At 30.9% G+C, this 11,277-nt stretch overlaps 2 protein-coding genes across 2 annotated transcripts; one reads left to right on the top strand and one right to left on the bottom strand.

Moving 5' to 3' along the window:
• Positions 1 to 1,482: 1,482 nt before the first annotated feature.
• Positions 1,483 to 4,229, top strand: LOC119668253 (tetratricopeptide repeat protein 27-like). Its single transcript, XM_038077704.1, has 6 exons — positions 1,483 to 1,571; positions 1,623 to 1,987; positions 2,050 to 2,308; positions 2,366 to 2,606; positions 2,664 to 3,504; positions 3,571 to 4,229. Exons 1-6 carry the CDS (start codon positions 1,502 to 1,504, stop codon positions 4,180 to 4,182), a joined length of 2,388 nt encoding a protein of 795 aa, XP_037933632.1. The 5' UTR covers positions 1,483 to 1,501; the 3' UTR covers positions 4,183 to 4,229.
• A 46-nt stretch (positions 4,230 to 4,275) lies between these two features.
• LOC119668254 (WD repeat-containing protein 92-like) lies at positions 4,276 to 5,703 on the bottom strand. The gene is made up of 2 exons (XM_038077705.1): positions 5,295 to 5,703; positions 4,276 to 5,235 (listed from the first exon to the last, which is right to left on the bottom strand). The coding sequence occupies exons 1-2, from the start codon at positions 5,567 to 5,569 to the stop codon at positions 4,401 to 4,403; spliced, it is 1,110 nt and encodes a 369-aa protein (XP_037933633.1). The 5' UTR covers positions 5,570 to 5,703; the 3' UTR covers positions 4,276 to 4,400.
• Positions 5,704 to 11,277: the final 5,574 nt, after the last annotated feature.

Raw genomic sequence — 11,277 nt, forward strand, 5'->3', positions numbered from 1 at the left:
CTCCTAACTCAAATACTCTATATATATTAATTAATCAATGATTTATACACCAAAAATTTAATTTCGAACAAATTAATATTAGTTAAAAAAACATATGTTGATATTAACAAATATTTCAAGCTATAATTAATATTTATATAATTTTATGTTGTAAATATGCCATACATATTATATTGTCATTTTTCGAATGTTATATTTTATATTTAGGGTAATAAAATTAATATTGATAAATTTTTATAAACCATGTTCAGAATATATAATTATATGTTGACATTATCACATTAAACAAATTTACGCAATTATGTCAATAAATGCATACCAATTAGTCGCATTTTCCTTACAAAACAATTTTTAATTCAAGAATGCTACCTCAAACACCTTAATATGACAAATTATATTAATTACAAATTGTTTTAATTCATTACCCCTTTTTTATTTTAATTTACAAGTTGTCTTTCATGTTTTAAATTTGCTGTTCGCTAAATCGCTAAATAACTCACATTCGATAAATCTCAAGTGTGAACACTATATAACTGCATTTAGGTTACATAGTTTAAAATAAATTAATTTTTATATCAATTTTTGTGAAAGAAACTTAATTCTTAATATAAACTATTGTTTACAATAGATAGGTATTTGAACAATAATAAATTACAATAATAAAATTTTATTATATATGAATTACCATAGTTGAACTTTTGGCTGAACGTACAGCTGTTTCGAGTATTGTTAAAAACCGTCATCAGTGGTCTTGAAATTATTACTTATATATAATTAATTGTTAATAATTTTTTAAGACTACGTAGACCAAGAGTTGAACTCGTACTCTACAAAATTAGAAGCTCAGAGTCACCGCATTAGCCAACTGATCCAAAGCCATAGTTGACTTGCTCAAATATTATAATAAAATCTTAATTTAAAAAAACAAGAGTAGCTCTCCACTGGGAGAATCACCTAAATTGTAAATTATCATGACTTAAATAGTATTTAACAAAAAATTGTAAAATGTCACAGCATTATGTGACAGAATATATATTGAATTTGAATTAAATACAAAAAAAAAATTTTGTTAATAATCGTTAATGTGATTAACAAATTGACTTGCTGTATTATATTATATTAAAACAAAATCATGAACTAAATGTAGAACAAGTAAATTAATTAATTATATTTTTAACTTCCAAACTTCAATTCTATTATTTTGTAAAGGCATAATTTATAATAGCAAAAAAGATTTCGCGATTTATAGCTCCCTTATATTTTACACAACACAATATCCGAATAATGCATATACTAAGAACATTACGCACAAGTTATAATGTATAAATGAAAAGACGGCAACTCTTATTATTGTTCCATATTCATTTTGTTCCATTTATACTCTCTTTTGCACCAGCTGTTTTGTTTATGCGAAACCAAAACAAATGGTGCAAACGCACATGTGTTTATAAAATTGTAAATATAAAATTAATTGTTAATATTAAAAACTTATAAAATAAAAATGTTAAATACACTTGAACCTTTCAATAAATATTTCGTTTGCAACTTTAACAAATCTACAGATACTGAAAGTAAGAAAGTTAAACTATAGCTCATGACATTTATTAATATTTTACATTTAGCGATAGAAAATGAGTTGCTGCGGCTGCTGTGGACATGCAATTTCACCACAGAAAATTTGGAAAAATTATTGAGCACTCATTTGAGTAACCAGAAAGACAAATTAAATGATGAAGAAGCTAGAACTGCCTTATGCCAAGCGATTGAATTAATATTAATTTTTGTGCAGTACAATTTTACCGGTCCTACAAAATCAGTGGATGAATTTACTGAATTAATAGCCAACAAAAAACTAGAGGAATGTGATCCTTTTGTAAAGTTGATAGAAAATGGAGAGGAGATCAACTCCAACGTTGCATTGGGTGAATTATTTGTAATTGCAAAGAACATTTTAAAACAACTATCAGCACAATATCCCGAATCATTGGTAAGTCTACCGGTAAAGAAAAATTTTATATTATTTAAACAATCAGTTTATCTTTCGGAAAGGTGGTGCAGTGGTGGAACCTGCGTGCGATTTGTTTACACCAGCAATTAATTGATGAGCTCACTAGCAATTTATATGACAATTACAAAAAAGCGGCAGAATTTCTAATAAAACACGTTGATGCATTGGCGGATACCGAGCTTGAAGCTTTGCTGTATCTAGAAGTGGCAAATGGTTATTTGCTATTCCATCGCTCACAAAAATCGGATGAACTGCTGGAGGAATTATGCAAACGCTTGAATGTTGTACTAAATGTTGAAGGTAAGTAAATTGAAGGTATTTGTGATATATTGATTAAAAATTTCGTTTTTTATAAAGGTTTACTTGGTGTACGCACAAAATTCCAGCAAAAGCCGCTACCTCAACTTTGTCTCAAAGTAGAGCACGCCAATGATGAGTACTTACGCACTGCGAAAGAAACAAATGGTAATACCAGTTTACCAAAACTATTGCTATTGGAAGATGACACGCGTTTGGAACGCATACGTTTCATAGAGCCAAAAGATAATGATATCATGACTCTACCAAGTGTTTTACAAGCCTTAGTATTAGCAAAAGTGTTAGTAAACAAATTCTTTGTGTATTGATTTGTAATTAATTTTTTATTTTTTTGCAGCAAACAACTTAAACGTTCTCAACCAAAAGATCGACTAGCAGACGAAGAGTTAGAACCTTATATACAAACATTACTCTACCAAGAATGTGGGCCATTGCAAGTGCGTCTAGCAGTTTTATTGCTAAATTGCGTGCAGGAATCGTCACAACGACGCACAGTCGAACGCAGCTGGAAACAATGTGAAGAAGCTGTTAAACTGTTGAATGAGAGCACATACTCCACACAAGATCGTCTTTCATATGCTTTTGCTGGTTTCCTGCAACCCACGTGGCAAGTTAAAATGCAACTTTGTGAGTTGTTACTCTCCCTTGGCATGACTAAAACCGCTTTGGACATATATTTGAAAATAAAAGCCTGGGAACAAGTAATTAACTGTTACACGCGCTTGGAGTTGCGCAATAATGCAGCGGAAATTATACGCCAAGAATTACAGAAAAAACCAACAGCCTTACTGCATTGTCTACTTGGCGATGCTACCGATGATCCCACACATTACGAAACTGCTTGGCAGTTTTCCAAAGAAACTAGCGGCAAAGCTCAAGCACATTGGGGCAACTATTTCTTCGGCAGAAAAGAATACGAAAAAGCTATAGAACACCTTGAGAAGTCTGTACAAATAAATTCATTGCAAGAAAAAATTTGGTTACGTTTAGGATATGCAGCTATAATGATAGAACGCTGGGAATTGGCAGTACACGCATACATAACCTATACACATTTGGAACCGCTCGGTTTTGAATCTTGGAACAATTTAGCCAAAGCGCTTATTAAGTTGGGTGATAAGATGCGTGCACATAAAGTGTTAAGTGAATCCTTAAAATGTAACTACCACAACTGGAAGGTAAACTACAATTCCGCTTATTGTTTTCATATAAAATTAATATTCTATTACTTACTTTATCTACAGGTTTGGGAAAATTTTATGTTGGTTTCGGTGGACACAGGGCATTTCGAAGATGCAATAAATGCCTACAACCGCTTAAGTGATTTAAAGCAACATTTTCTAGACTTAGAAGTGCTTTGTGTTACCATGACAGCCATAGCACAAGGCAAACCTGATGCTAAAGGTCAAACAGCAGAGCGTTTACATAAAAAAGCGGTGTCACTTATGGCCCAGCAGTGTATCAAACATGGTAATGAGTCAAAAGTCTGGGAACTTGCCGCATTACTCGCCAAAACGCCACTTGATAAAGCGCAGAAATTAATCAAATCTTACCGTTCTTACACCAGTAAAGAACTTGCCTGGGCGAGTAAACAACCATTTTCGTTAAAAGCACTACAATTAACGCGGGAAATTTGTACATTATCACTGCAAGCAATTACAGAACATTCCACAGAAGAAACGCCCGGCATGATAACATCACAATTAAGCTCAGCTCGTCTATCTGCACAAGCCTGCATACGTGCCGTAGAGAAAGAAACCGAAAACTGGCCAGAGAACCAAGAATTGCTGCAAGAAGTCAAGGAATTATTTGAACGAACAACAGAGCAAGTAAAACAGCGCATGGAAAATAAATAATTTATTTATTAAATATAAAAAAAGCATTAAAGCTATATTTGACTTTTTTGTTATAAACAATATTTGTATTAAATAAAAATATATTTAAAAATAATAATTTAATTTCGTTAATAATACATTTACGTTCTGATCAAAAACGCCAGAAACTTGTAAATTCAATTTGTTTGGATTTTTGTATTTTTTGTTGTCGTAAAAAAATCGAATTAAATAATAAATAATTAGTTATAACAATTTAATTTTGTTGTTACTAATACACGTACGCTCTGATCGAAAGCGCCAAAAACCCCTAAACCCAGTTTGTCTGGATGCCAATCAAAGCAATGTACTGGTTGTGAGGATACTGTACTAGCATTTAACATCTCCAGTGTGCCGGGAACACCCTCCATTAAACCATTGCCATCATCCTTTTGTCGCTTGCCTGGGTATTCATACTTCCATAGACGCAAGGAACCAGTGCCACCGGACGTAACAAATATATCGCGATTTTGCGGCAAATGGCGTATAGTCCAAAGTGTTGATTTAGGGCCACTTATAACACCATGTGAACCAACGGAACGTCCCGCATTACGCTCTTCAACACTAGCAAATCCCTTACTTGCATGTTGGGTGCGCATATCGAATACATGCAGCCCACCTTCTAATGTCGTAACGCCCATTTTATTCATTTTAATATCACGTCTATCGAACTCGATACCACAGACGCCATTCTTCAAAGTAGTTTCCCAACGCACAGCCAATTGGCGTAAATCAAATAATTTTAGATCCCCATTATCATAGCCTGCCGCTACTACGCGCTCCTGATTATCAAAGCTATTACCGAAAGCAACAGCCCAGCAATCACGTCTGTCGCCTTCAGCACCCTCTGGTGTCATATCTACTACGGGTGCTTGACCTTGACGTATGTCCCATACTTTAACGCTACCATCACGACTGCCTGTCACAATTTCTGGTGGACCACAATCAATTTGCTTTCCTCCAATACCATCAATACTATTGATGATGCTTTTATGCGCCACCACGTTGTACACAGGTAAATCAGTGCGGTCCAAATCACTGCACGAAAAGTAGTTTATTATCGAAAATTCATACATAAATCTTTAACTTTTACTCACAGTACTTGTAGTCTTCCTTTGAAGTCACCAATTGCCATATGACGATTGCGTAAACTCGCCGCACCAAATGTTCCACACTTGAAAGCATCACTTTTTTCAACCACTTTGATCTTTTCCACTTTATTCTTGTTTAATTCGTATATCTCAAGTATACCATGGCTATTAGGTTTGGAGCCTAGGACGACAAACTTTGCCGAGCATGGAATCCACTTGCAATCAAAAATCGTGTAATTAACCGATTGCTGTATGTGCTCAACCATTTGTGGTTTATCCATCTTTCCGCCTTAATTCTTTGCTGGCGCTTATATTTTTTGCGTGTTGTTTGTTCAATGTAATAGTTCAATATAATTTTTTTGAAAGCGCACATTTAGACAGTTGCTATGGTTCCTTTGCCTTTTTGTTTTAAATTTGAAACACCTGTTTCGATTTTTAGAATTCCTCTCTATTTTATACCTGCAGTGTTGCATTTCTCATAAAAAAAATTTAAACTTGCACTGCAAGTGATATTGTATTATACAACATGGAACTACCGGTTTAACGTATACGAACGTATTGGTTTCCAATTGGATTTTTACCAAATTAGATAATATTATATTGGGCACCACATGAAAAACCCTAAAAGCATAATACAATTTTGCACTGCGAGTGATATTGTATTATAAAAACGTATACGACCGTATTGGTTTCCAATTGGATTTCTACCAAATTATATATTATAATGAACACACCTTGAAAAACCCTAAAAGCATAATATGATATGACTTGGCAACGAAACTTATTTAATGAAACTGAACAAAAAATTGTATTAGATTGTGTTAGAAGTTTACCACCTGTCTACACTGACAAGAGTTTGGTAAGATTATTTTTCAAACGAGATACATATATAAATTAAAACATAAAAATCTTGCTAAAATCTAGTCAGTGTATTTATAGTAATATTGTGGATAAAATAAAGTTTATAAAAAAATCAAAAGTTATGGTAAATATATTATCTGTTTTGTATAAGTCATTATGTTCAGTGCATAATTTAAAAATATTCATTTAATATCAAACATTTTTTTAAATAGCAAAACAAATGGCAGGAAATAAAAAAATACATAACACGTACATCAAAATTTTTTTGATCGCATTGTAATCAATAAAGTTTTCTGGAAGCAGTCAATTCACCAGTGGAAACAAAAATACAACTGTGGATTACAAAAATTCACCAAGTTTTTACAAACCATTTTTATATTATTATTCGTATTACTTATAGAGCGTTTACATTAACCATAAAAATTATCTAAAATTATCAGAGTTAGATTTTACTCGCAAAAAAATTGATGTCTAAAACTTGAATGCGTCCAAATTCAAAAATCTGTCTATTGTGATTGTTCACTGAAAATATGTTTCAAAATTCAAGTCGTTGGTATTATATCATATTGTACACAACACAACAAAAAACATATATCAAACAAGAGCATTCAACATATCTTAAAAGTTCTTTCTTTCAACCAGAGTTAATATTATTTTTTTCCTGTTCTGAAAGAAAAAAATTACGGCTATTGTAAGATTAACAGTAGATTAAAGCAATAATCAAGATTAAAGTACTAATCTAGGTGTTTAATGACAGATTTTCCATACAAGAGTTATTATGGTTTTGCCGAGATTAATTTTTAATCTTCTTAGATATGGTGATTATTTTTTTGTACAACTCTGCAAATGGCTTAATGTCGTAGATTTTTTTTACGATATTAGAAGAATTGTAAAATATATGTCAAAATCTATTCAAAACAAACATTGAACATTTGAAAATGCCGAAGTGAGTGAATTGTTTATTACATTTGTTTCATAATAGTTTTATATATAAAATTATTTTAAAATTTGTTTAATTTTTGTTTTAAAACTATCTTTTAAATTTAGATTATAATTTTTTGTACAATATTCTTTTTAAATGCTTTATTTACAGAAATTTATTAAATATAGGAAACAAAACATAACAAGAGAAACGTCAAAATTAATCCTGAATGTATAAAGTAAACGGTACAGATAAAAAAGCAAATTAACTTAATTTCGTTCTCTCAATCTCACAATGTAAACGTAGTATAATTATGGCAAAATAAATAAATATGACAAATCAAATACGATCTCCACATAACATTGACAAAAACCAATGCCTTCTTTCTGGCTAAAAGATATGTAAGATAACATATTGAAAGTAATTTAATTTTTTTTATATACATATATTAATTAAGCGAAATTCACATACAACTCTGTAAATATATATGGGATATTTCAACTAAAAATTGCATATATATTTGTTTGTGCGAAATTACAATGCCGACGAGATATCAAACTAGAACCGGAAACACTTATATGATGCACATATAGATATTCAAATGTTAGTTATGAATTAAATGCTATTATTACTATTATTTTGTGACTAAATTGTCATATTTATAGAGCAAAATTTCTGTAGTGACACATGTTAAAGACATAAAAATCCGCGTCACAAATTAATCAAAATTCAAATTTTCAAGTTTTTATATAAAACTCCATACAAAAATATTATTGCAAAAATTTTATATTTAAAATAAATATTTTGTGTGTTAATAAGCTTTACATTGAAAATCACAATTTTACATTTGACGTGACTATGACTGTTTGTATAATGAGATCATAACGTGCTAACATATCAAGTACTGATAATTTTTTAGTATTCAATTAAACATCAGCTGTTTTTTATTAATGCCATTTTTTGCATAAAACTAAAATTTAATTTGATATGTTGAAGAATTTAAAGAAAATAAAACATAGAGTTACATTAATACACATAAAAACTTTAATAAAATAAAAAATTATTCTTTAATATAATTTCTTTTACTTGTACGCAGTATTTTCTTGCTTTATATGACTCAAAGTAAACAAAAATATTATCAGCTATATATATCATAAATATATATATGTCTATATACTGTGTATTAAAACCGCGTATATATATTTGTAAAAATGTTTAACTTGTTTGCACATTTTGCAATTGCAGTGTTTATTTTACACTTTTTACTAATTCTGTCCCACTGTCTGAAACAATCAGCTGTTAATTGACAATAAAATATGGCACAAGCGAGGAGAGAAACACATGAGAACAAGTGCGAGCACAAATTTGGTGACAACAAGAATTATTTACACAATGTTTTGTGTATTAAAATATAAAACAAATTATAATTAAATGTATAATAAATTAAAAAATTCGTTAATTATTGAAAGTAAATAATTATGTTGTTGCGTTAATGGATTTACCAGCAATGCGTGCTTGTGCTCTGTCCCCGCAAGTTTAATGTTTGCTGATAATTTGTTTTGTCATAATTATAATGAACAGAAAAGTGAATAATAAATTTTCGGAGTGGAACCGTTCAATTTATTTTGGCTCAGTCAATTTATTGGTCTTGAAGGGTTCGGTTAGAAGTGTTGCTTTTACATTTCTCACTTTCGAATTTGGCTCTATTTTTATGGAATTTTTTTTATTTTAGTTTTCTTATGTATTGTATTTAATGTGCAAAATGTTACGTAGAACCGCCAAAAGTTGAAACGTACTTTCTACACCGTCCACTCTAAAATAATTAAATAAATTATAAATATATTTGCTAATAATATGTAAAGAGCTATACTAACAAAGTTAATTCAGCGAAAATTGTGAAATTACTTAAGTGCAAAAAAATTATTCGGCCGCGTAATTAACAAATGAAATTTAATTAGCATTGGAAAATTAAGTTTTAGGAAATTTTTAAAAAGAAAACAAAACTCAAGGTTGTGATAGCAACAGGAATAAAAAGGTAACAATAACTCATTTAATTTATTTTAAAGCAACGTAATTTACGCATTTCGGGCAGTAGTTCTACCTGTGTGGAATGTCGTTCACAAGTATTTGCCTTGTTAGGAAAATATTTATGAGCAAACAAATTTGTCAAAGGATACAAATGTCCATTTGTTATTTAATTAACAATCAAACTTACATGCAATTTATTTGTTCTGTTTTGTTACACAATATTAATTGTGTGCTCATGTGAGGCCAGCGCGGCGACCGATAAGGGAAATGTACAGTGAAAAAAATCACCACTTCGAGAAAAGCATACAATCATACACAAACACACATACCTACACACACGATCTAATCGCTGTGTTTCTATGCAAATGAGTCAAATCAGACAAGTGTCAGACGAGTTTTGTTTATAAAGCGCCGCCAAAACGGAACGGCAAGTGTTTATGGGAACAAAACCGATCATAAATTTTAATTTCGCATTTTACTTTTCTAGAGCAGTGACTTCGCAATTTAACCTAAGTTCCCAATTAAATTTAAAGAAAAATTGTATTAAGCAATTCTTAACAGTTTTTATTTGGGTTACCAAAACGAGACAATTCTTTTTTAATTTATTTTATATTTATTTCGATTTTTTTTATTGCTTACATGAATGCTCAGTTATGGCTCATATAACTTATATACGACAAGTCCTAAGAGCCCGTAATATAATAGATAAAATTTTTGGACTCATTCGGGAGTAGTACATAGTGGCGTTTTTATGTAAAAACCAAGCAAACATTTCTCGGTATATGGGAAAGATCAACAAAACTGCTTTTATATCCAAAGCTCTATTCGTTTTTGTTAAAGGATTTATTAGATCGTTATATATTGTACATGTTTAATGGACATTTTGATGGTAATAAGGATTATTCCGAAATAATTACGAACCTGACTTAGCGAGTTCGTCAGCTATACACAGGTTTCTTCCATATCTTTATCCTAAAAATTAAGATATTTTGAAGCTTGCTTTATAGATCAGTGATTCCCAACCTTTCTTTGAGCAAGGACCACTATGACATTTTTGTTTTTAATAGAGACCACGAAGTAGGTACGTGTACAACAATTAGCGATTTTTCGCCGTTTTATTACCACATTCCTCGCAAGAACCCTTAATATAGAAGAGTAAAGACTTAATCCATCCCGTCGAATTTAGATAATTTAATAGGTCTCTCGTTTTCATCGATGAACAGTCTGATGAACTGTCAAAGAAGTATCTTCCTAAAAACATATTTCTTCTGGACGTTAAAGCTGAACATTCACAGAGAAAATGTTTTGAGTTTTTTTAATCCTAAGGTTAACACAACTTGCAGTGATGAGGATTTGAGAAATGTACACTTTCTCTAAGTGAGTTTTTATACACTAATGAGCAGAAAGAACTACAGTAAGCCTTGCAGTATTTACGCGGTCTCTTTTGATGAGTTCCGAGTATCTAATATTGTTATAGATGGGTCATGTTAACCTGGAAGTTGCACATGCCTTAAATGCTTTCCATCTGTTATTAGTTGAAGAAAGTAGAAGTAGGTACTTCTCTTAATGGTCTTTAGGGTAATATAAACCGGTACTGCCAGGGACACATGCGGGGAAGCACCACAGCGGGCTAAACAGTCAGCTTTTTTGTTCACTTTGAAGTTCCTATTTCCAGGAACCTTTAAGAATAATAAAGTGTTTAAAATATATTATATAGGCTATAAAATATGTATATAATTACAGGGAAATTTTTTGTGCTCATTTTCTAAGTGAGGTGTCAATGGACAAACTACAAACTATGTATCCATACCTGTTAAATTTAATTCATGGACCACTATCTCCACAGGTTGGGAACCACGGCTTTAAGTGTTCAATTAGCCAATAAACAATAAGTTAATAATTTAATTATAGTCTTGGAAGAGGTGCTATGGACTTCTATAGTTTTTTGGCTGTCTGATTGTTGATATAAATTTTCTTTTTGCAGAACAATTTTGTTGACGTTATTTTTTTAATTTATTTCAATAATAGTAATTCATAATAAAGAAAACTGCTGGAGATAGTCAAACTATATAGTAATGCTTATAAAGTCTTTAGTCGAAAAATTATTATTACTACATTAATAATATTGAATATAATTATTAAATTAAAAGATTGATATCATGTTTGTAATATCACTGA

The sequence above is a fragment of the Teleopsis dalmanni genome, chromosome 1 (genome assembly GCF_002237135.1).
Source record: "Teleopsis dalmanni isolate 2A chromosome 1, ASM223713v2, whole genome shotgun sequence".
In the NCBI taxonomy this organism is placed as follows: domain Eukaryota; kingdom Metazoa; phylum Arthropoda; class Insecta; order Diptera; family Diopsidae; genus Teleopsis; species Teleopsis dalmanni.